Source organism: Lytechinus variegatus, chromosome 15, assembly GCF_018143015.1.
Source record: "Lytechinus variegatus isolate NC3 chromosome 15, Lvar_3.0, whole genome shotgun sequence".
In the NCBI taxonomy this organism is placed as follows: Eukaryota; Metazoa; Echinodermata; class Echinoidea; order Temnopleuroida; family Toxopneustidae; genus Lytechinus; species Lytechinus variegatus.
In genome coordinates, this window is record NC_054754.1 from 30,898,747 (window position 1) to 30,924,214 (window position 25,468).

Here is a 25,468-nt window from a genome sequence, read left to right on the forward strand (position 1 = left end):
TTGTGGAAGGATATTCCATACTTTCAAAGCAGCTGTTTGGAGTAAGAAAACTTCCTTGGAGTTTTGTGTTAACTGTTTCCTGCAGAATGAAAATCATCTCTTGCTAGAATGTGAGAACCATTTATACGTTGTTGTTTCACCATGAGATGCATTTTATGTTGAACTTCATTTATATCGTCGCACGCACCACGAACTGTCCTCTCTGCGCACTTCGATGCGCGCGATAGCACACTGTATCTATTCCACGAACCGTCCTCTCTGTTATGATGCCCACTGTAAATAATTAAATTCAAGAAAATATAAAGATACGGGATGAAACCTTAGAACCTGAACTTTTGAATGAAGACACCGGTAAATAATTAGCTCTCCTTGTAGGTGCTCTTATTGCTGGTTTTAAAAAATCTCTTTAAATGCGTTTTCTGCAAAACTAACTTTCGCATCGAAGTGCGCAGAGAGGACGGTTCGTGGTGCGTGGGACGATATGTTAACTGCCAATCCATGAATGTGAGCATTGATCGGATGTTTGTCTTTTAGTCTAGGCTGCACCTGGATTTGATACCTGTTTGGCAAAAATTATGACTTGATGATTTGCAAAGGATGCTCCTACATCACACCCAAATTCAGCACCTGCTCGGGGGGGGGGGGTGCTTTGAAATTGTGCTCCTTTCACTTTGTGATTCTGGTTTAAGTTCAGAGATCAAACCATCAGGGTTTCCCCCTTCTTTATTTTACCCTTTTACCTTTTTTTCTTCCTTTTTCCTCCCCTCACTGTTTCATATTGGTAGCACTCAGAGGAAGTTCTCACTGGCCCTTTCCCCAAAATACTCCATCAGGTTCAGGGTAGCATTTCTTGATATTATTCTTTATTACTGGCCCAATTTAACTATGTATGTTTCTTTTGTTTAAAACATCTTTCATAACCAAGCAACATGTTTTATGAACTAAATTTGTAAAATGATCCCAAAGCCTCTCTTTGATAAGGTTTGAGAGATGCTCTCAAAGCATCTGTCACTTTTTCAGTTTATCGCCACATTAGTTTTCCCAGTGAAAATAAAAATATCTGCACATTATTTGTGATCAATCACCCCCAAACCACCAATAAGTTGCCACAGAAAGCTCTCTGTTAATATCCAAAATAGTAAATTGGTCTTCAAATAGCCAAAGTTCAAAACTTATCTTGTTTGAAGCAGTATTTCTTCATCTTTATACTCTCTTTTGAGTTGTAAAGTTGAATAGAAAACAAGATACAAGAGTTTCTTTGACACAAGTTTTTGCAGACTGCTTGGAAGTTTCATTGAAATTGCAATGTGCACATGTCATGCTTGAGTTAACCCGAACTTCAAATGTTATTTTCTCCTTATTTTCGGAATCTCTCGCTTTGCTTCTCTGCATTTAATGAAGTATTTGAGTCAGTTATTGTTTCTCAAGTTTGACAAATCGTATACCATTTTAAAGCTTCAGATGTGCTTGTTCAAACTCAATAAAAATCTCAAGATTCATTTTGGCGACCGATTGTTGGTTTTTGGGTGGCTGGTCACAAAATGGTTCATTCTAGATGATTTTCAGGCTATCGTTGAAAAGTTATTTTTAAGAATTTAAATAAAGACAGAGAGCTAGGGCTCTAGATAAAGGAAATACAAAATTCGAATTTTACAAATACTCAATGGAGGAAAAAAAAGACTCGATGTGCAAGAATTTTTAAAGACTGGAAAGTTATACCCCTTTCATATTGCCCTTTTCATTTTTCACCGGTGAACTTCTCCGCCTCCATTTCCTCACTTCACCGGCGAAGAAAAAAATGTACCCTTTTGCACTGACATTTCTTCCCCGGCAAAAAGTCAACGGGCGATTGCAGAACAAAACGAAAGAAAATTGTAAACATTACTTCTTACCTTTTACAAAAAGGTATCAAAAAATTAATTACAACATATTTTGGCAGTATTACGAGAAAAACAAACAATATCACCTTGTTTTTATATTTTAGCGCATTTTATACATGTCAAAAGTGCTTTTAAATAAATATTGTTAGTAAATAAAAAATTATTTTCGAGGGTATACACTTGGCCATAGCATTCAGCTGAGCTTGCAACTTATTGCGCGCGGAATCTCGGTACAGGGGTCTTTGGGAGAAAAAAAATTGACCTCTGACGTCATTAAAGAGGAGGAGTTCTCCGTCTTGCTTTCATACTGGCTGTTTCATCGGCGATCTTCGCCAGTGAAAAGTTTCACCGGTGAAGTTCTCCACCTCTAGAGTTCTCCTGTGTACCTTTCATACTGGACACTTTCCCCTTCACTGGCAAACTTCGCCGGTGAAAAGCGCAGTATGAAAGGGGTATTAGGTGAAACCCTTATATGATGTACATCATTGACCCTTTACCAAAGCATTATACAGGCTTTTATTTACTCTTCAAATTGATCTCACTGTACACAGACTTTGATCCTACAAGCTTTCATTTTTTGGTGCATCAGTCCAAAGTTAATCTAGGTCATGCCTCATCGTCCTGGTCAGCGCTATGCCAAATCAAATCTTATCAGCTTTACAAGCCAGCTAACCAATAAATCTAACAACAAGTTATGAAATTACTCCTGACAATGTTTGGCAGAAATTTGTGGAATCTCTGCCATCTAAATGATAGATCTTTTGCAGCCCGGACTACCCAAAGACAGTCAACAACCAGACCGATCTCTACCATGGTTAAAGCTTTGGCAAGTGGTCAAGCAATGTCCAGTGTGGTCAGCTAGAAGTGTCATCCACCTGTTGATTTAAGGAATAAACTGGAAAATATGAAATTAGATTACAATGGCATCAGATAGTGTTGCCTAAACTATTCTCCATGGTCAAGCAGTGTCCATTGTGGTCAGGAGATTGTCTGACCCCAATTTGTTTTAGGAATATTTCGACCATGGGAATAGAATGTGTAGACATAGTTGATTAATTACTCTGTCACAGTTATGCAATTTTGTTGGCAGCTTTTCAAGTTTTTGACCATTCTTTCAAACTGATTAATGTATTAGCCATTCGCTAAAAAAAACAAAGTATCTAAATATACGTGCAGGAACTTGCAAAACAAATTAGGATAAGACGGTTGAAATTGATAATTAAAGGGAAAGTCAGGAAAGAAAAAAGTGGAAAAGAATGAGCAGAATTGTGGATATGGAGCAGAACTGCCAAGGTTTTAAATTTCAACTTGTTCCATGAATGATTATTTAAATTTCTATTAATTGATAGATATGTAGGATGGGAAGAGCTAGAATGAAATACACATTCAGTTCAGAATCAGAATCTAGAATTATACCACTCAACCACTACAAGTAAAAACTGGTGAGTGCAACCATTGAATCCACTGCCAATCAATCTTGTATTTACTTTTTTTCTGTTGTGTAGATCCTTGGTGTGAGCCGATATCCCTTTACCTCCTGGCTTCCGCTTAACATCACTGATGCTATTCCTCTTCTTGGACTCCATCTCCCACAGTCTTCAAGGTTTCTCATCCTAGCTCATCCTAGTCATCAGGTAAGTCTATAAGTTTTAGTTAATATCCTCACCTCCCTGGCTTCCCGTTTCCATAACAGATGCCAGTCGCCTCCTAGAACTACACAATCAACATGGTTTTTCATTGTTTCTAATTATTAGGTTCGTCTGAACCAACTAACAGTGTTGGCTGAAATCCTTTTAGCTCCTTGCTACAGATAACCTAACCTATACTGGTCCTCTCCTAGGACTCCATTTCCCACAATCTTCAAGGTTTCTCATCCTAGTAAGTCACCAGGTAAGTCTGTAAGTTTTTATTGATATCCTGTCTCCAAGCCACCTGTTACCCTAACTGGTTGTCTCCTTACTAGGACTCAACTGTCCACATGGTTTTCATCCTAGCTAATCATCAGGTAAATCTAAAACTATCAGTGGTGGTTGATATCCTTTTAGCTCATGGGGGTGTTTTATGAAAGTTGTCAGCATTGACAATTTTGTTGAAATTCTTGGTTTTAGTTGGCTGAGAGGCACTAGCCCCCGACTGTTACTATTGAAACTGTCAGATAAACTCAACTTGTCAATGCCAACAACTTTTCGAGAAATTGTATACCTGGCAACCTGTTAACCTAATGGATGCTGGACCACTGCTAGGACTCCATCTCCAGTCATCTTCAAGCTCTCTCATCCAAGCTTATCATTACATGTAGGTAAGTCTTGTATTGTTGTTGGTAGATTTTTTTTTTACCACCTGGCTTCCTGTTAACCTTACCGATACTGTTCCTCTCCTACGACTCTATCTCCTGCCTGCAGTCCTCCAGGTTTTTCATCCTAGCTCTAACCATCAGGTAAGTGTAAGCAACTTTCACTTTTGGCTGATATCCCTAAAGCTCCTGGCTGCCAGTTAACCTAACTGATGCGGTTTGTCTCTTAGGACCCCACAATCCTTATGGTTTCTTATCCTAGCTGTTAATCTAACTGATTCTATCCTTCTCCTAGAAATAGAGTTCTGCCAACCTCCTGGTTTCTCCTAGCTTAACCATTAGGTATTGGACTAACCACTGTTCATTTATTGAATAAACATGTACAAGATCTCTTATGCTTCTTCATTACTAAAAAGGATTGTGTCCAAAGGACGATCTTCTTCAGTCCTCCTTGTTTCTTATCCTAACCAAACACTTCGGAAAATCTAAACCAATTACTTGGCCTTAACATTTACCAAGATTTGTGTGCAAGAATTCAGTCTAAAATACAATAACTTTGATCTTCCTGCCCCCTCCTTCATACATTGCCTCCTTCCTCACATTATGTTTCTATATCCAACCATCCTTTCATATTTCTTAGGCCCCCCTCCCAAGCTCTCACCCCATCACTTACATGTCACTGCTAGTTCCGGTGATAGACTCGTTAAAAAGGATGTGGTTTTGCGAAGGAACTGTTCTATTTTCACACAAAGTCCCAGATTATCGCTTCATCTGAGAATGTCACGCTGACGATATGAGACAGTAGGCAACGGGGAAGAAAGAATGGGCGATCATTACCCCTGTTTTAGAAGGAAGATCCTTGTTTATATTGGAGCATTCATGTATTTCTTGTTGTGCTAGCATAGCTAGCGCCTCCAGCTATTTCTCCTATGGCTTCCATGAGTGATGTCTCTCTTTGAAACCTTTTTATATTTCTGTAGTTGATTGCATTGACTTCTCAGTTCAGGTTTTTTTTATAGGAATTAAAAGCTGTCTATCTGTGTTAAAGAAATACAAATTACTTGCTCGAAATCAATCCTGTTTCCAAATAATAGGTTTTATTTTTTGATAGACATATTTGTAATTAAGTTATCAACCAAGAGCCAAAACAGAACAGTGCTGTTTTAGAGAGGGTTCTCTAGTTAAGAAATAAATACATGTAAACATGTAAAGCAAGAAAGGAAAAGTCATTATTATTGACTTACATTGTAGGTTTACCTACAATGCGATTCAATTCTTGAGTGCTTGCAAGTTTATTTATTTATGTTTATGCTTTATATATAACCTGGGGGCCATTTCATAAAGCTGTTCGTAAGTTAAGAGTGACTTTAAGAACGACTGGTGATCCTTTCGTACGCGCTAAACCATCGCCTATGGTGTATACCATTTACCAAAAGAAAGGATCACCAGTCGTTCTTGAAGTCGTTCTTATCTTACGAACAGCTTTATGAAACACCCACCAGGCCCATTTTAAATGTTACAAATGGTTCAAACATCTATTCGACATTCATATCTTCTTGCTCGAGTAAGAATTCAAATATAGAACAAACGCAAGGGTATGAAGCCTGTGATAAATTTTCTTGGGGTATGAGTAATAAATGTTAGACATGATGTTAACCTTGTCACATGATTTAATGTCTTTCACATACCTTTGTAGCTGGTAATAATTAATGAATTCAAAACATCCTGGTAGGATGTATATTATTTAAGGGAGAATTTTTTTTACAGCAGAATTCAATCTGCCATTTAAATGAGTTTCTTTATATATTTAAATTCTTTTAAGATTTATTTATACATATGCTCTTGCATATACATGAAAATGCGGACGTAGGGGGATACAAGTATGTTGGCTCAGTTGGTAGAGTGTCTGTCTCACAACCAGGAGGTCGGGGGTTCAAGCCCCAGACCGAACGATATAAAAAGATTGGAGTTGCTGCTACTCTTTTGGGCGTTAAACAATTTAAGGGATAGAGCAAACACTGACACTGCACAGTGGCTGCCGAGGCCCACGATCAATTGGGCGAAATTTATTTTCGGAGTATTTCTATAATTTCAAATTTTTGGATTTTCATTTTTTATTTTCATATTTCCCCTTTATATATAGTGTATATATTTTTCCTTTCCATTATATGTATTTCTCTCTTTCTCACTTGTCTCTCCCCATTCTCTTTTTTTCTGTATCTCTGTCTCCCTACTCATCTTTGCCTCTCTCTCTCTCTCTCTCTATATATATATATATAATATCTTCCTTTTTATTTCTCTAACTTTTGTAACTCTCAAATTATATATAAAGTACTATCGTGATTCTTTTTGTTGTGCTGAATCACTATTGGGATATTCCATACATGTCATACGGGACATTTCAACAATTTATAGTCTCCTAGCTGAATGATTGAGCAATGAAATTTTCTTTTTTGTCGATGATGAAGTTATAGTGGTTAGTCATGTAAAAAACTGATAACCAACAAAAATGTTTGATTTGGGTGAATTAAAGGAGAAAATGTTGTGTGTCGTACACGACTCATAAATGTCCTGTACGACATGCAACATTTCACCTCTAATTCACCCATGGACAACATATTTTTGTTGGTTGTCATTTTTATTTTTGCTTGACTACCCAGTAGTACTTTATTATTACAACAAAAGAAATTGAATTTCCTTGTTTGGACAGCAGGTTTAAAACTGTTCTGAAAATGGCTGAGTTTTCTAGCATGGAATTGCCCTAGTATTGTTGTCATTATCTTGTTGTTGGGTTGGAGGGGTGTACTCAAATTAATTGCTGTACCCTCATGCAAGCAAAGGCATTCTGAAAGTACCCTCAACCATATTAGTGATTTATCAAAATGATCCTTTTCACTTATTTCCAAGTGCTTTCTGTCAATATTTTTACATCCTTAACGAGTGTTTAACCCTATGAATAAGAGAATTTTATGTCACACAATATTAAATCCAGAAAAACATGGGGTAAAAGATCCCCTATAAAATGCAAGGTAATAAAAGTCTAGAAATATACACTGTTTTATTTTTGGGGGGTCTCAAAAACACTTTCTGTGATTCTTTATTTTTTACATCCTATATAGTCTTACAAATTGTGTCTTCACAAAAAGTTACCCTTTAATATGTTTTTTTGGGGGGGTCAGACAGTTGTATGTACACCAATATAGTTGAGTGTCCCCCACCTGGGTCATAATCTTTATCATTATTTATTAACCTGTAAGTTTACTTTACACTCATCACTGCCTTTGTGCAGTCTCGTCTAACAATATGTAAAAAAAAAAGAAAACATTAATTTTTGTCATATTTTAGCTTTATTTTTGAAACGTCACATTATAATAGATATCATACATCATTCATCACACATTATTCTCAGATAAACTTGATATAGCTGAACAAAATGCAGAGTGCTCAGACACAACAGCTCATTAAAACAATTAAAAAAAATCTTTCAAGATTCAAGTATTAAAGGAGCTAATGACATTCATTGCTGCCTATTTAAATCAAAATAAAGTTAGAAAAGTCACAAGTCAAAATTTGCTGTTACTTTGTATATTCTTTCAATTTGATGTACTTACTTGATCATATTTTTAAATTAATGCAAAATATGTCTATCTCACTCATTAAATAATGATGCCATCACAACATACCATTTAGTTATTCTAGGTTTTAAGAAGCAAGGAAAAATGTTCATTTATAGAATTTAGAAAAAATAGTTCTTGATACATAATGCAAAAGGTATCACCAAAAATAGGAAATCTTTACATACACATGTACAGAAAAAACCTCCCCAATATCTGGTATACATTTATAATTGATTGACAGGATAATGCATATATATATAAATTTTTGAATGATGAATCTCCAAATTCAGTTCATTATTAAAAAAAAACAGTTGAATGATGCACATACAAAAAATTGTCAACATTTTAATGTGGCATTACATAATGTATGCAACCATATTTACAGTCAAATATATAAGACAGTATACAATAAGGCCAATAGATGTGTCAAAATGGAATACTGATTATGTGGAAAGGAATACATGTTAGTATTAAATAATTACACATTTGGATTATATACATCCTAATTGAAAACAATTTTGAATCACCAAAACCTTTTTAAAAACTTTGATATATGATATTGTATAGGAGAACTAAAGTAGATAGCTTGGTCTTTGTGGAATTAAAATATATTTTGACATTAGTTATGCAATGATTATCATAATTATATATTTTTTTAATTATTATCAACTGCTGGAAATTAAACTTAATGTAAGTATTCTTCAAGAAAACATTTGATTGTGAAATAAGAATATAATAAGGAGGATGTTATAAACTTAAAGATGAATTTTTGTCAATGGTTTGATGTAGACTTAGTTATAATCCTTATTTCTTCATTTTTGTGCTTCTCTTCTTATGATGTCCTCCTTCTCCTCCTCCTTCTTTTTCATCTGCTTCTGCTGCTTCTTCTTCTTTGTCTGCTTCTGCTGCTTCTTTTTCTTCTCAAAATTATGAGTAAAAAGTGCATATGTTGGTCATTCCCCTTTCATATTTTTCTTTTCACTTGCACTAGATCATCATGTTGTATGATGTATCCCAAAGCAGAGCAATGAAATGATTTAAATAAGGCAATTTATCCATCGTGAAAACAGAGACCTACTGTGCTCTGTAAATCTTCCATATTGTAATTGTTATACATGAAATAGTATTAATTGCAATATTCCACATTTATATAAATCTTGAAAAATCAGAACAATTGATTAAGAGTGATAAATTAATGTAATTTTAGCTTCTAACTTTGTATCTGTAAAACAAAATGCTTAGCCAGTTGAACCTAGGAATAAACACTTAGATGCATAAAAAATTAAATAAAATTTTGTTTCTTTTTAATATCCTTTCTCTGTAGGATGAATACAGAGTAAGCCTGTACCCCATCAATCACCTGTTTGCACCCCCGAGGGGTGGTATGAAGCCCATCTACACCCCTAAAGCACTCCCATCATCCTTCACACCCTACGGGGCATGCTTAGAAACCACCGGCTACAACAGCTTCTTCTATGGAAACCAGGTAAGTTTTATATTAAATTATTTGCTGATTGACCCATTTTTGTTAGCAGATTGCCTACTGGAACTGGATGGTTCCTAAGCAAAGCCTTTGGATGTTACAGAATTCTGGGTCCCATCTTACACAGAGTTGCGATTGATCCGATCAACCACAACTATGGACGGCCAGCAACATCAACATCTAAAATGCAAATTTATATGATGTATATTCATACATTCATCATTCTTTTGAAGATATGATTCTCTTTGTTTACTAGTGAGATTGTGCAAATTATGGTATGGATGGATTTCCTGATAGTTGAGATTGATTGGATTAATTGTAACTCTATGTAAGATGGGCGCAGTAAAAAAAAAAAAAGGTTGACCCATTACCTATAGAAAGCAGGTGATAAGTGTGTCAGTGAGTTTAAACACAAATTTCAATGGGCCAAGCTGTATAAAATCCTCAAGAGAGTCAAGACAAGTCTGTTTCACTTTTCTCCAAATCAGTGGATCTTTTCTTATATACTTCACCAATAGTACCTCCCAACGAGGAGCCGACCTACTTCCTTTGACCCTGTGATTCCGAAAGTTGTAAAAACTTTTTTCTTCTTTTTAGGAAGTGTTTCAATAAACCATGATTTTGTGGTGTTCAGATTAGGTGTAGGTGTGTTTTAACAATATCAGGAGTTGAGTAAATGCATTCTGTAAAGTAAGGGATGTATTCCCAGAATGCCTCTTGAATTTATCCTTAGAAATGTGACAATTGTTTTCTAGTAATTTTGTGTGTAATTTCATGAATATTGATGAATGAATGGAGGGAGAAGGGATGAATTGAATTTGTTCATTTTCCTCGATGTGTGCACGTGAAATGATTCATTCCTATTTAGTAATAAATTTAGTGAAGTGATCATGATTCATTCATCTTTGTGAAGATCTGTAAACTCACAAATGGTCTATTTCAACAAGAATTTAGCACCAACATTGCATTTATTTACAAAGTAAAACATTAAACAAATTTGTCACGTAATATAACAAGCGCTTCTGTAACGGAGCAGCTTGATTGAAATACAGGTTATTTTGGCTAATAGCAAAGTTGAAGGTAGACAAAAATACTGTATTTACAGAATACACTCAGCATGATATGGGAATGAAAACTTTTTTGAAATAGTTTTTTTTTAATTGTTCCGAAAATGTCCTGATTATTCCCATGGTCTTAGCATCATCTTAGTTTCCTTGTAAGAGTAAAACGGCGGTCCGTCCGTTTCTTTCCACTCTATGCCGTCGTCCCATTCACCACCGTAAGTACCATCGTGATAATACAATCCATTGAGATTAGATCGATCACAAGCTTGAAACCACCATCCCCCGTGGTGTACGATTGCGCAATTTACACCATCACTATCATCATTATCTTTATCCGTCGTCGTAAATTTGCTCCCGCTGTGGTAGGTCAGTGCGTCGGTCGCATTGCCTCCGAGGAATTCCTCAACGGTCATTCTGAAATCGTTTCTCTTGCTGTCCACTTCAAAACCAGCGTAATCCGCGATGTATTTCCTATTGAACCAGTCGGTTACCTCTACGCGCAGGATGTACTGATACTGCATAGTCAGGTGGTGGAGGAATTCATTGCCAAGCCAAAATTCAGCGCTCACATTGCCGAACCCTCGCGAGTAGTCGCGCCAGTTGCGGTTGAAGTCTTCGGATCCGTCCTTCCGTCTTTGGAAGACTGTCCAACCAAATCCTTCTTTGTCCATCTCACAGTAGATGGGTAATGCATCAAACTGACCTCTTGGTTTGATCATGTAGACACCGCTGTCAGCCCTTGGTTCTCTACGTCTTACTTCATGGCAGTCTAGGGGTGGTGGACCAACTACAGAAAACAACAAAAGAAAGAATTCCACCTTATATAAGCATCAGTAGCTTGAAGATGAATGAAGTTCAAAGGAATCTACCCAAGACCTTTCCGTGGGATAACAGAAATTTGTTCCATTTGAGTGAATTCTGACTTAAAAGCTCAAGCTTTGCAAAATCTGGTAGGAAAATTTCTTTAACTTTACGATTTACAGAACTTACAGAAGGTCGACTGAAATAAACCTTGTGAAAACACAGGAGGGTCAAGTCCGGGGAAAATACAAGATTTTTCTTTTATCTTCCTAAAAAGCAGCTTTAATCCCTTTGACAGTGTTTGATATTGTTTACATCTGTTAATTGTCATCATGGCACATGACTCACATCCAGCATAGACACTGTCGTGAAACTTTTGCCAACAGATTTGTTTATTTCTGGGACTGAGACCTGTTACCCCCTATGGAGGAAGCTCCATTATGGTCAATCTCCTAGTTTGATTTCTTGCCCCTTATGATTACTCATAGCATGAAATATTTTAAAACGATCATCAATGTCTTGAAATTTTCTTTCATTTACAGTTATGAGTATTGTTTCAAATTGCCATAATATCCTGCTATCATTGCACAGATCGATGTTAGTGGGAGGTGAAAAAAGTTTGCAATAAAAAAATATAGATCCTCTTATCAAAGAAAATGTCAGTATTAAGTACTACATTGTATGTTGTAATAAGAGAAAGTTCTGTATGATAATGTTATCATTACTATTATTATTTTTATTATTATTATAATCATTACCATTATTATTGTTTATTTTCTCCTAGTCATATTTTTTTCTAGAACATAATTATGACCAGAATACTTTCTTCAATTATTTTGTTAGTAATATATTTCAAACTATAGGGACCTATTTTACCAAAACACATTAAAGGAATATCTATAATTTTTTTTTCTTATACCTGCCAATACAATAGTAATATTAACTTTTTAGGGGCCCATTGCACAAAGATTTTCAATTAAACATATATCAAAATGATCAAATACATTTCAATTTAAAGCAATCAGAAGTACAAATTGGTATTTGATTTTGTTTTTGGTATGAATGAAAGCCTTTCTGTAACAGGGGCCCCCTGAAGTTGTGTTTATAGAAAGTAGCTGTAATATGACCTAGGCTGAGCCAGACAATAGTGAGATCATCTCCCCACTGCCCCTCAACTTTTTCAGCTTAAATCTATAAAAATGTTGGCGACTCGGATGTGTTTTAATTACCAGTTTCCCGTTGATCCACGATTGTCATTGAACGGGAAATATTGTTCACTATCGTACTGGGACATATAATTCACTATTGAACTCAGAAATAGTGATCATTATCTATTGCAGTCACTATGCTATGATCAATAATGCTTATAAAATTATAAAATTAATACAGCATTGCATTCATATCAAATTTAATCTGCATGTTTGTTATACAGAGTGCAACTGTTGTATGAATTTTAACTTTTTTAAACTGTCCTTCATCCCTTTATTCCTCATGAAATTAATCCCCTAAAAAAATTGGTTTCCTGGTAGCTAATACTTGTTTTAATCCTATTTTTTAGTGAGGTTCTTCTGAAAAGTACAACAAAATTTAAGTTAGAAAGCTGGGAACTTTTCAAGAAAAAAAACAAAAACAACTGTGTCAGCTTTGACATTGCAGAAACAAATGTTCCCAATATATGTGATATATCTGACTGATATTTTTATACACAGTTCAGAAATGTTGATGTTAAAGTACACATGTACCTCCTTTGGGTTCTACAATGTTTAACCTGGTTTCCGGAGAGGTCATGCAGGCCTTAGAATCGTATTTATGCCCACTAGTCAAATTTGTTATGACAATAATATCATCCTAGAAACAATAAGTGATTTGTCAATGTCTGGATTAGTAGCTGCTAAACGCAGCACATTTGTCCCGGTGCTGAACGGATTCCTTTCAAGTTTCAACCCGGCACTCCTGGGGTTGCTGATGATTGAAAGACTGGGTAACCCAACAAAACAGTTTACTTGTTTATTACTGTAGTGCTTGTCTGCTTCCCCCATTTATTTCCATATTAATGTATAATGTATTTGATGAAACTTTCACCTTGCCCTTATTGTTATTGAGAGCAACAAAAAAAAAGATGGCTTTACAAATATCCAAAACAAATAAAAGAAATAAATAAAATCCTTAACGACATCACAATTCAGATTTTCACTCTTTTATGTTTTTTTCTATGTTTTTATAATGTTTTACTTTTTTATCTGATGTATGTTTCTTCATTTTTTTATTGAGAATGTAAATTAATTTAATAGAATTATGAAATAAAACTGGATTAAAACCTATTATTAAATAACATATAGTTTTACGGTGTACCTACCTATTCTTTGAATTACTGAAGAATCTGAATATGTTCCCTCTCTCGTTTCAAGCGTCATGATTTGTTGTTGTTTAAGTTGATCCATCTCTTCTTGTAATCTGTTGAGTTTGTCGACGACCAGGTCGAGAATTGTGTGAGCACCGACTTGATAGACTGAGTTTGATATTGTATTTGGTGTTCTGTTGGCTGGCCTAGCTTTGCAGATGGCTGATAGTAACACTAGGAATGCTACTGATAGAATCTGTGTGTTCTTCATGATTAATGTCATCCACCTGTAGAGATAAAAAAAAATGAATTATAAAAATTAATTTTCAAAAGGATGCATGTATTGAGTCAATAATGTGACTTGAATGATATGAAGAGCATTTATCGCTTTCATTCAAGACAGATCCAGGACTTGACGATGGGTGGGGGCACTTTGTCTTAACAAAATATAGGCAAAATTTTATTTTTTTTAAAGTATTTTTCTGTGAAATCACCTACCAAAAATAGAGAAGCCATGCAGACAATTTTTGTTAACTTTTTTGAAAATTTGTGCTTATGAGAGAAAAAAATAAAAAAGTAAATCTAGGTTGAGGCAGGAGGGGTGGGGGTCTGTACCTTTCAGTAATTTATAATTCTCAATTGCATGGTTAATGGATTGATTTTATTTATTTACATGTATGGTCTCAAACCTTTAAAAAAATACTACTTTTCAACTAGTCTATGTTACAAACATACAGTTAATTGACAGATAAATATTGTAATGGGGGAAAATTTGGAAGTTGGATATTCAAAACTCTTTTAGTTAAGAATATCATCACTATATTGATTGTAGAATGAGATCAGATAAAATGATTTGGTTAAAATGAAAAAAAAAGGAAATATAGATAAACATTTTTGACTGAAAATTTATTATGGTTTGCAATTATTCTACATGGGTGAAAGTAAATTTGAAAAGTTATTAAAGTTAAATTATATCATGAAGACACTTCTAGAAAGAAAATATTTTTGATAGGATTCACAATTTGCTGGATCAATATTCTGAAAATTGGATTTGAGTGTTTGAATTGAATGAGTGGCATTGAATTAGTCTTGTATTGATTCAAACTTTAATTAATTTGTTATTTGTGTTCAGTAGCTGCCAAACATTACACACAATTCATATCATGACTTTTTTTAAATAAAAAATTGAACAACAATATTTCAATATAAAAGTTTAGATTGATAGCTTCTGTATCTTTAGGGCTCTTTGCATACCCATACTACTGCAAATTTTCTCAAAATCTCTCTTTTTGTTTGAAATAAACCGCAATATTTGTAATAAAAAATTTCGGGGGGTGGGAATTTAGATAAATGGAGGCAAACAAACAAATATGAATAAGATTTCAATTGAATTATCTTAGGAAATTAGATTGAGGGAAAGACTTTGAAGCAAACAAAGCTGTGAGAAATTGAAAAAATCTAAGATATCACAAAATAAAATGTCAAAATGTGTTTAGTCTCCTGTGTAGACGATGATGTAAATATAGTTGTAGGTGAATACAAGAAGCTAAAGATAAGACACTGTGGATGGAGAATCAGCAGGACACTTGAGAGCCTCATAAGCATTGAAATAAAATTTGATGATGCTTTCAAGGAAACTGAAATTTGCGTGGTGCAACCATTATTACACAGAGTAGCATCTTCAGCAAGAAATCTCCCTCTTGAGTTTATCTTTTCATATAAAAAATTGAAATAAAAACAACAACAGCAGAAAGGTTGTCTCTGTGGGTTGTTACAGGTGTAGGATATATCATAGTGCATCAACAGAGATTACGGATGATGAGTTGTGTCGGGTTGGGTGATGAAAATCACAGTGCATGCTGGGATGCATATGCCGGCTGTGGTTTCACCCATGTGGCTACAGCGAGGGAGCCGCACATAATTATAAAAGGAAATAATTGATAACATCCCTAGTGTATTTTAGCATACATGGAAACAATTGACGTGTTGCACCCACGCATGTAGGTATTTATGTACAGCTAAAATACATTGACCCGTATTCTGAACTCTTGTCTAAAGTTGTGGTCAAATATGGATATCCAAACGTGAAATAAATCTGTTATAATACAATCCAATTTTTCTGCTCATTTGGCACTCGAATAATAGCTATCTGTAAATAGTAGTTAGAACAGTTTTCTTCATCTTTAAAGCATGATTAAAGAGCACAGTAAACCTTAGAAATATACATTGTAAACAAGTTTTTGACATTAACGATTTCCTGTGATTTTAGCCCTGAGTTACAGTCTTAAAGCTGAATTACAGTAGTTGCAGTAAAACACTTATTTCGTGAGAAAGTCTGTAAAACCAAGGTTAAGTATTATCATCGTCGATCTAGATCTGGTACAGTTACATAAACTGAACTTTGGGAAATCATAAAATCTAAGCTGAAAAACAATCTCACTGAAGATCGCCAACACAAATAGGCGCACGTGGGACAGTGTATATTATATTGCTGGAATAAAGACCTGACGGAAGTGCCCGAATCTGCGCTTCTTTTGCTTATTTCTCAGCAATTACTCAATTTCTTCCAGAATCCTTCGGCACATATTTTTTATTCATATAAACAGACACTTGGGTGGTCATTATATTGGATTCTGTAAAAAGTCATTTTGAGATCGTTACCATAACTGGCATTTACCTTTAAAACAAATCAGTCAAATTGACTAGACCAGTAGTCAACTGATATGACAATCACTGATAGTCAAATTTCTGACATATATTTTATTCAGAAATAAATCTGTGCTAGTAAAATATGATTAGAAAATATGACTAGAACAACAGTTGCACCCAGCTGGCCCTATTAACTGGTAATTTTTGACTGATTTGTTTTTAGAGAGTAGACCATGGCTTGCGTTAAACCAGATTTCAGAAAATGGTCCATTAAATATTGATAGTACTCATGAAAAGTATTGAGCCTTGCATTTAATTTTACAAAACAAATAAAAGCAACTTTAAAAAAAAAGAGGGCTTTGTATTGATGATATGAATCAAACTTTAATGAGGAATGATGAGTTATCAAGGAAATTTTCAGTGGGAGATAAAAATTAACAGGCAGGTGCACGTGATAAAAGTATTGACTGATTGGTATGGGGGGGGAAGATATTTGGGTATCATCAATTCAATTCGATTTAGTTCAATTACAGATTTGATTGTAAATCACTATATTGTTCTGAAAAATAAAAACCAGATGTTAGTAGCATCAATAAAAATAGAATTAATAAATGAAGTTGATGGATGTATCTTTCATTATTGAAATTTCAGTGTTTTAAGAGTAGGTGTCAGTGATGACTAGGAAACAGCTGTATACCCTACCAATAATTTGGAGGGCTAGGTGCAAGCTCGATAAAAAAAATCAAGATATCATGAGAACTCATGTTTTGGAATGATATATAATGTAGTATTTTTCATGCTTTAGAAAGCATTGTTTTCTGAACAATATGAAAAGATCAATTAATGATGACATGAAATATATATAATTTCTCAGTAGAATTGAATTTCAATCTTTTTTTGGTATTCCTTTTTCTTTATGTTTTAGGTGATGGGTTTCTTGTCCAACACAACTGATGAGTACAAATTATTCAGAAATATTTTATTACTTTATACGGACTTCAAGGTGAAGTTTAGAAATTTACTGAAGTTTTCAATGGAGATGATTATGATCACAGTACTTTATTAGATGTAGACAGCTTCATTAAATATTTGTTTACTTTGTAATGAAATAATAGGATGTCTCATACAGAAATATACAAAAATATGGTACAAAAATATGAAAATAATGTTTTTAAAAAATATTTGACAAGGTTAAAAATTATTTTTCTTTTAGAAATTTATATATATATATATGAATAGAAACATATATGTAATGTATGAGAGTTTAATGTTCTTTGCAGAGTATCAATCCAAATATCCTACTGAAATCTTCATGATCATATTTGGAAGTTATTCATTTGCGTCTTTGCCTTTCATGATTTGACAGACAATGCTCGAGATTGCAACTGTAGATTGGATATCGTTTGCATTGATCAATTTAAACAGGTAATTATCAGCATGCATTACACACCAGTCTATATCCTGTTCACAGGAAGGGATAATTCCAGATCATGCGAGGAAATAATCATTAAAACAATTATTCATTATCAGAGATGGGATCAATTCATTGTGTCATGGTAGCCCAAGGTTTATTTGGAAAGAGCTGGAAGAGGAAGGGGAAATTATTGGAAAATGCTCTTTCAAACGGTGGATTGTTTCATACAGCTGACTCACTTTATCTGGTGAAATATCAACCAATTGCCATTATTTTGTTACAGTAACTAGATGAATCCAAATTCAGGGCCCTGTTGTACAAAGAGTTGCAATTGATCCGATCAATTGCAACGATAGACGGCCAGCAACGTCAACATCTATTATGCATGTTTGTTCAAAGTATTTCCTAGCTGTGATGTATATTCATGCATTAATTGTTTTCTTGAAAATTCACTGCGCTTCTCTTTGCGTAAAAAGAACATGATGCTATTTTTCGTAGAAAAAATTATGACACTGATGGATTTCCATAGATACGATTGATCGCATCAATTGTAACTCTTTGTTCAACAGGGCCCAGATCTTATGGTTGCCATAACTTGGCACTTTCAAAGAAGAACCACCACTTTCAATGGGTTATATGTATTGTGCCAGAGGTGCCATGACAGAAAATTGATTATATCATAGGTGCATCATTTGTTTATAACAATCGACAACATATTTGTGTTCTTCAAAAGAACAATTGTACCTACATGTACATGTATGGCATTGTAAAATAAATGAATAACTGTAAATGTGTATCATTTGTTTCCTGATCATCGTTCCACTGTAAACACGCTTTGATTATTGAGATGAAAATGTTTAATTTTTCTTCTCACTTTTTTTGTAGATTTATTTTCTTTGTGAAATGTTTAAATGACTGGGTGTTTTATTTCTTTGAGAGCACAGGGAGATAATATACACTTAAATTTTTTTTGTTTATTATCATTTTAAAAAAGTTGTCAACTTTATAAATATTTTATGTTTGGTTGTGAATCGGTTATGTTTTCATTCAAAACATACCTTCCAGCCCTTGGTATACTTCAGCACTTGTTGTAGGGTTGCCATTTTGGCCATGGTAATTGAAATATTCAAGTACTGACTATTCATTGCTTTTAACCCATTGAATGTGATTTGATTTCACTACATTTTTCCACAGAGCCTAGCCAGAGAAATCTTGGGCGCAGGGCTCAGTTAATCCATTTATTATCATTGAATGCCAGCTACAGTTATTGTGTTAGTTTATTCTTGCTATTAAAAGATAATTGTGCTTTCAGTTTTTATGTGAGTTTCAGATTGATTTGATTTATTGGTCAAGTTTATGTACATGTATTCAAATACATTAAGGTAGTAAATCATGAACGCTTTACTTGATAACACATGAAACCTCAAAAGAGTTTATTTACAGTAGAAACAGAATTAAAGGGTGCAGTGTATGTTTACACTCTCAATAATGTTCAGCATCATGATATAGTTTTTGCTGTATTAAACAGGAGAAAATGAAAAAGAGAAATCAAATTAACATAAAGGAAGTGTTATTTTTAACTATAAACCTAATCCTATCTTCCCCTGGCCTTGTTGTCTAAAGATAGAAGAAATCGATCCACTCTTTGTCTGTTCAAAATAAGGGAACTATGTCCGAGCGCATATAAACTATATGAAGTGCAGTCATGTATGACTTTACCAATAATTGTACTACATTACAAGCTTATAATATAAACAAGTTATAAAAAAAAATTAATAGAATGTTTTGGTGTTCATGCATTTTTAGTCTATAATTTGTCACATTATAATTGACATGGAATAGGAACGTTTTGCTATTAAATTAGGGGAACTGTATAGCAATGCCATTTGCTTTTATGTATTGCTTTTGCATTTTTTGTTGCATTTTTTGCACATTTTACCATTTTTGTATAGTATGCCTTTATAACAACTAGTTATCCTTTATGTAGGTTGTCATGTAAACACCATGAAAATTAAGTGATTTCAGCATGAAGTCTGACAATGTTTGATGTCTCCAATTTTGTTTTGTCTAATTAGGCAGTATATATTCATCATGAAAATTTGATTTTGATGATGTTTGCTTTGTACATGAATGATAAATGAATGGTGTAGATGGATGAATAAAAAAAAACATTGGTAGATGAATAAATTGATAGATAGATATATACATAGATAGATAGATGTAGATAAATAGATAGATTAAAGATAGATAACATACAATGGATAAGATAAGATTAATGATATGAAGATAGATGTATGTATATTACATACAGAGAGAACAATAACTTATTAGTTATATCTCAAGATAGCAAGCTAGATCGAGATATATTCATCCATTTTTTTATCCTAATGTACACATCTTTCTGAGGATGCTCTGATTGATTTGATGCCACTTTTCAACTGTTGTTTTGTTATTGTGTTGAGCCAGTGGTGAAGGCAAAGTTATAAGATACTCATGTCATTTCAATAAATTGAATATGCATACTTTCAGACACAACAACCCATTATGCAGTTATTGTATGGGAGTATTCAGACACACCAAACTGTTGATGTAAGTCCTATATTGAACTTGAAACAATGTATCAATTAGAGCATTCAGACTAAAAGAAATGTGTAGTTTATTTACTCTATACACTAATTCTAGAAATCTCTCATTTGAAAGAGGGGTAAGATAAATAAATGATTATTAAAGTATGTGAAAGCATAATCTAAAAAGCGGTTACAGAAGAGGAGGACTGGCTTCAGCCTCCCACTTTTTTTCATTAACCATGTAGAAATTCATCAAAATAACCATGATAATGTTTGATTTCATGTATATTCACTCCCCCTATAAAATTCTTTCTACAACCTCTGCTAAAGAGTAAATTTATTGTTGAATTCTCATTACAACTGAATAACAACCGCATTACAACTGAAGTTAAATTATAAATGTCAAATTGATAAATGGAAATCAGGTATTATTACATCATTGACAATGGCACTCCAGATAAATAGCTGTTGGTCAATTGTATCACACATCTATTATGCATAGGACACACATCACTTTTTTGTCAACTGACTAAAGAATAACACATTAAATTATAAATCAGCTTTTAAAAAAAATTCAAAAGAAAATTAAACACAGGCTTGATCAATCCAGAACACAAGATACTTCAAATGCTAAAGAGATGTACTACTCTTTTAGATGAGAAGTTTGAAATATCCTTAAATAATTCCAGTAATGGTAGGCTGCTAACAGCAAATGCTCTAACCACTTGCCTGTATTATCCAGGGGAGAAATCTTTCAAATTCAACTGAAAAATCTCAAATAATCCTCAGATATTTCTCCAAAAATCCAAGCACTAAGACATGAAAGTCAGTGTGAATATCCAAGCAAAGTACAAAGATTGGAATATATTCCTGCCTTGCCCTGGAAGGCAGTAGCGGTAGTTGAAATGATTAAAAATAATCCAAAGTGCCCAGATTAGCACAAACTATGTAAGAATCCAAGGGGATGAGAGAGCAAGCTGAAGATCTATTGGTAGTCACCAGTGAGCATTTTAATAACTCATCCTAACCAGGCACATCCAAAATTATACATGAACCATTCCTGAATTGACAATTCAAGTCACTTCCATGGAGAGAGTGGGTGTAAGTGACTTTGGAAAGTTTATGTCCCACCCACTTTCAGCTCACCATTCAAAACCCCCACTTCCTCCACTAGAGCTCCACCTCTTTACCTACTCTCACTAAGCCTTGCCCATTCTGGGAGAGCATACTCGCAGTTGATTGGTCAATACTTTATACTGAGGGAAGATGCATATTCATGAATGCCAAACTATTTTACTTCTGCACAGTAGTGGGCTGTGCTGGCTTTTGTGTGTGTGTTTTATGTTTTGCACTGTGGTGTTAGTGGGTGTTCAGCTGTGTATTAGTGAGATGGATCTAGCCAATGGTCAATTGGTTTGAGGATATGAGCTTTGGTGATTCACTGGTTGGTTTTTCTTGGAGTACATCCATGGATATTCTATGGTGGCATTTCACATATGTTGAATTTACCAAGAAGTCAAATTTACCAGGAAGTGATCATCCAAATTCTTTCATGCATAATTCATAGATGCTCGTGTACATGTATTTTCATGAGTAAAAGTTCTTGTATTGGTCCTAGTGAATTTAAATAATTTGGGGTGTAACAAAAAACTGCAGTATTACATCAAAAGTTTACATATTGGTACATGTATCTCTTAGCTTTTTCTCAAAATTTAGTGTATAACCACTCGTTTTTACATGCAGAAGACAATTATACTGTTTGACTTATGTTATGCAGATTGTCATATTTTTCTCAAAATGAGAATTGCATCGAAGAAAGAATCTTCCAGAATCCTCTTGTAGATGGCTACTTGCAATATCCACAACCATGGATAGTAATAGAGGAGAGGGGAGAAGTTGATACAATTGTATGTATTAATCATCTTGGCCCCCTGCTGGTGATAATTAGAGAGAAGGTCAGTCACAGGAAACACAACGTCCTGTGATGTCATCCCAATTGTCATTCTCGTTTTACCCAGTGCAACTTCTCACCCGGGCCCCCTCTCGTTGATCTGGACAACCAATGATCCGAGGGGTGTGTTCAGGCGATTCTAGTGAGCAGGAATCGCAAACTTGGAATCTTATTTCAAGCCCACCCACTGCATAATGGAATCACAAACGTAAATCCCAAATCAAAATGCAAGCACAAAAGATGGTCACTGCAGGCCAGTGTGCAAGCAGTTTGTCAGCAAAGCTATAGCTTATTTAAAGCCCACCCACTACACAGTTTGACCTCATATCGAAAGGTCAACCTATAATTTGGAATAAAAAACATGAATCTCAATTTAAAATGCAAACACAAAATAGTCACTGCAGGACAGTGGTTCATTCTATCTTGCTTCAAAGCAAGTTCCAGCTTATTTAAAGCCCACCTACTACACAATTTGACATAGTAGATAAAGGTCAACTTGGATAGTGCCCAATTTGCATATATGAACCTGACAAAGTTGCATTTTAGCATCTCTTTCTGACAAGAAATCGCTTAAACGTGACCATGGCTTGAATGGACTAAACTCCTTTTGAAAATCATGTTTCTAGGATTCTAAAAGCATCGCTTGAATGCAGTGCGAGGAGCGTGCCTTGGTACCCAGGTTCAGGGAACGTGAAGACTTAGCATGTTATCGGCGGTGAATTAACAGTCATTAGGGTTCTTTTCCTTTGGGGAATCGGGTTAAAAACAGTCCATGTTAGAGACCTCAGTGGGATTATGATGAAATCTACATCAGAGGTCAAAGGGGTCACTAAAAATGAAGACACTCAATAAGATGATGAAGTGACAGCTACAGATCAATGTATAATTTGGAGTACCTGGAGTTATTAACATAAAGTTACTGGTAACTTTGACATCCAATGGTAACTTCCAAGACATCCTTGATTCTGATTGGCTGCTGAGCATGGTTACCATATTAGTTACCATTGGATAGCAAACTTTTATAATTTTATGCAACAGGGCTCTGATTCCTAGGGCAGAATGGTACATATAGTTTAGTCTAGGGTGTTTGTAGATTTTTTAATTTTTTTTAAACTTAATCATCAAATTATAAATTGCTATATTTTACTAGATTGTATAAGTAAATTAATTGACATTATTTATTTATTTGAAAAAATGTGCATACAAATAGAAAGATATGGTATAGCTAGACAAGAGAAGGAATTTGAGACTTACGACATGTTTACTTTAAATTTAAAGAAATGAAATTTTATACAGGTCCAATGCTTAGGTGGGCAAATAAATACACAATATAGATGAAACAAATAATAAAAATTATGTTACAGCTGATATCCCTAAGAATTCAGAATAAATATTTAAAATTTCACCATTCCAAAGAATACTGAGCCTCCTGAGACTAGCTCTCAGAATATTTATGTCTAAACATCATTTGACATTAACTCACCTTTACCTTCGCTAAAGGAGGTAAGTCCACATTCCTCAAGATTTAAGAAGTAGGATTTGCAGTCTTTCAGACAAGTCTTTGAAGTGTCAAACTGATGGTATGGTTTAAATATTATTTTGGTCTGTGAGAAGGGATAATAGTAAAGTTGTTCTGTACACGTAGTTCATGTGAAAGACTGAATGTAATTGCCAATAATGCCACTTTTAGAAACTTTGTATGAATGATTGATAAGGGTTACTATTAATTTCTTATTTAAATCATAGCCCATTTTTCATTTTGATAATAATAATAATACCAACATGCTTATATAGCGCATATCACTGCCAAATGCGTCCCTATGCGCTTCATTGGATATTATTACCCTGGCTTTAGCCCCGCAGCCTTTTACAGCGCGGTGGCATTTCAAGGAATAAATTCCTGCCAGGTACCCACTTACCTCACCTGGGTCGAGTGCAGCACAACGTGGACGAATTTCTTGCTGAAGAAAATTACGCCATGGCTGGGATTCGAACCCACGACCCTCTGTCTCAAAGTCCGAAGACTAATCCACTGGGCCACAACGCACTTCCTTTTGGAAGAGGAATGTATATTGCCAACAGACCACTTTCACCATAGATGTATACTCCTCTACCCATGGCTAACTGAATTAACTAGGCCCGTATTTTCATTGATCAGACAGTTGTTGCCATAAGAGTAACTTGTATTCTACAGGGCTTCCCTTTTGATTTCATGATATTTATGAGCATTGATAAATAGTCATTCTCTGATAGTTACCATAGTAACAGTCAGATTAGTGCTTCTCAGCCAATCAAAACCAATTAGGACTTCACTGAAGTCTTAGTGATCCCTTCATCGAGGCTTTTTTAGGACACCTTTTGCTTTCATTTCTTTGGAGTCACTTTATAATATCAGAGCTACCAAGTCTCACGCATTATGCGTGAGACTCAAGCATTTTGGACTCTTGTTCATCCCCTCAAATCTCTGTCTCACGCAACTATCACAGCCTATCCCCATATACATTGTACACAATGTCTGTGATCTCACTCAGATTCACAGAAAATCTCACGCATAGCTGGTCTTTGAACTTGGCATCTCTGTATTATGGATGATCCTAATGAATTATGTATTTGTATATTCATGCTGTATGTGCAAATGTATGTTTTTTTCCTTTTTACACTCTCAGTCCCCCAGAAAAGTTCCCATAGCTAACAACTTTCATGAGGTCCCCTGATGTTCCATCTTTTTCATCCATCTATGTTGGTTCATGTCCTGTCCATGTGAAAGAGCTCATGAAAAGGTAACCTGAGCTGTATGTAACATCAAGGGCAGACTCTATGTCACATACAGGTACCTGATGGGACCATTGACGGTACTTGATAAGGGATATTTTGGTAAGGACGCTTGCCTCAAGATCTTGCGGTTTGTGTATGTGCGTGGGCAGGGTCTGTATTGATCTCCAGGGATCACCAATGCTCCTCGGTCTCTCGCAAGAAATGCTTGCTCCAAGTTCGTGAATAGGCTGACTCATTTCTTGAATTTAGAGTACACCGGTAGTTGTATCGTTCCACACCGATAGGCTCTTGAGACATCTTGATGTAAACAATCTACTGGGGCCTGTTTCATAAAGTACGTACAACTGGGCAATTCCACAAAATAATCAGCCTTTTTGTGCATCCAACCCCCATTTTTCTCAAGTTTTACTTCACTTCATAAACTGACCAAGTCATGGTCATTTGAGAGCATTATTGATTGTCAATAGAACCAGAAATCAGAGACAGAAAATTTCATGAAGGTCTTACATGTGGTTGGACATACATATTTTATGAAATTGCCCAACTGATGTACATGTAACTTTGCCATTATGGCAACTACCATCGAAAGCTTGATTCTGATTGGCTGCTGAGCTCTGGTAGTTGTCATATATG

General features: G+C 34.8%; 2 protein-coding genes across 2 annotated transcripts in view; one reads left to right on the plus strand and one right to left on the minus strand.

Moving 5' to 3' along the window:
• LOC121428432 overlaps positions 1-9,678 on the plus strand; it is a 35,994-nt gene extending 26,316 nt beyond the window's left edge. Inside the window, exons 11-12 of the mRNA XM_041625033.1 lie at positions 3,386-3,514; positions 9,115-9,678. Of these exons, the coding sequence (XP_041480967.1) occupies positions 3,386-3,514; positions 9,115-9,354 (369 nt within the window). The 3' untranslated portion in view covers positions 9,355-9,678. The remainder of the gene's footprint in view (positions 1-3,385; positions 3,515-9,114) is intronic.
• Positions 9,679-10,432: 754 nt separating this feature from the next.
• LOC121428545 (ficolin-3-like) lies at positions 10,433-21,212 on the minus strand. The gene is made up of 3 exons (XM_041625239.1): positions 20,839-21,212; positions 13,495-13,766; positions 10,433-11,124 (listed from the first exon to the last, which is right to left on the minus strand). Exons 2-3 carry the CDS (start codon positions 13,760-13,762, stop codon positions 10,454-10,456), a joined length of 939 nt encoding a protein of 312 aa, XP_041481173.1. The 5' UTR covers positions 13,763-13,766; positions 20,839-21,212; the 3' UTR covers positions 10,433-10,453.
• Between the last annotated feature and the right edge of the window lie 4,256 nt (positions 21,213-25,468).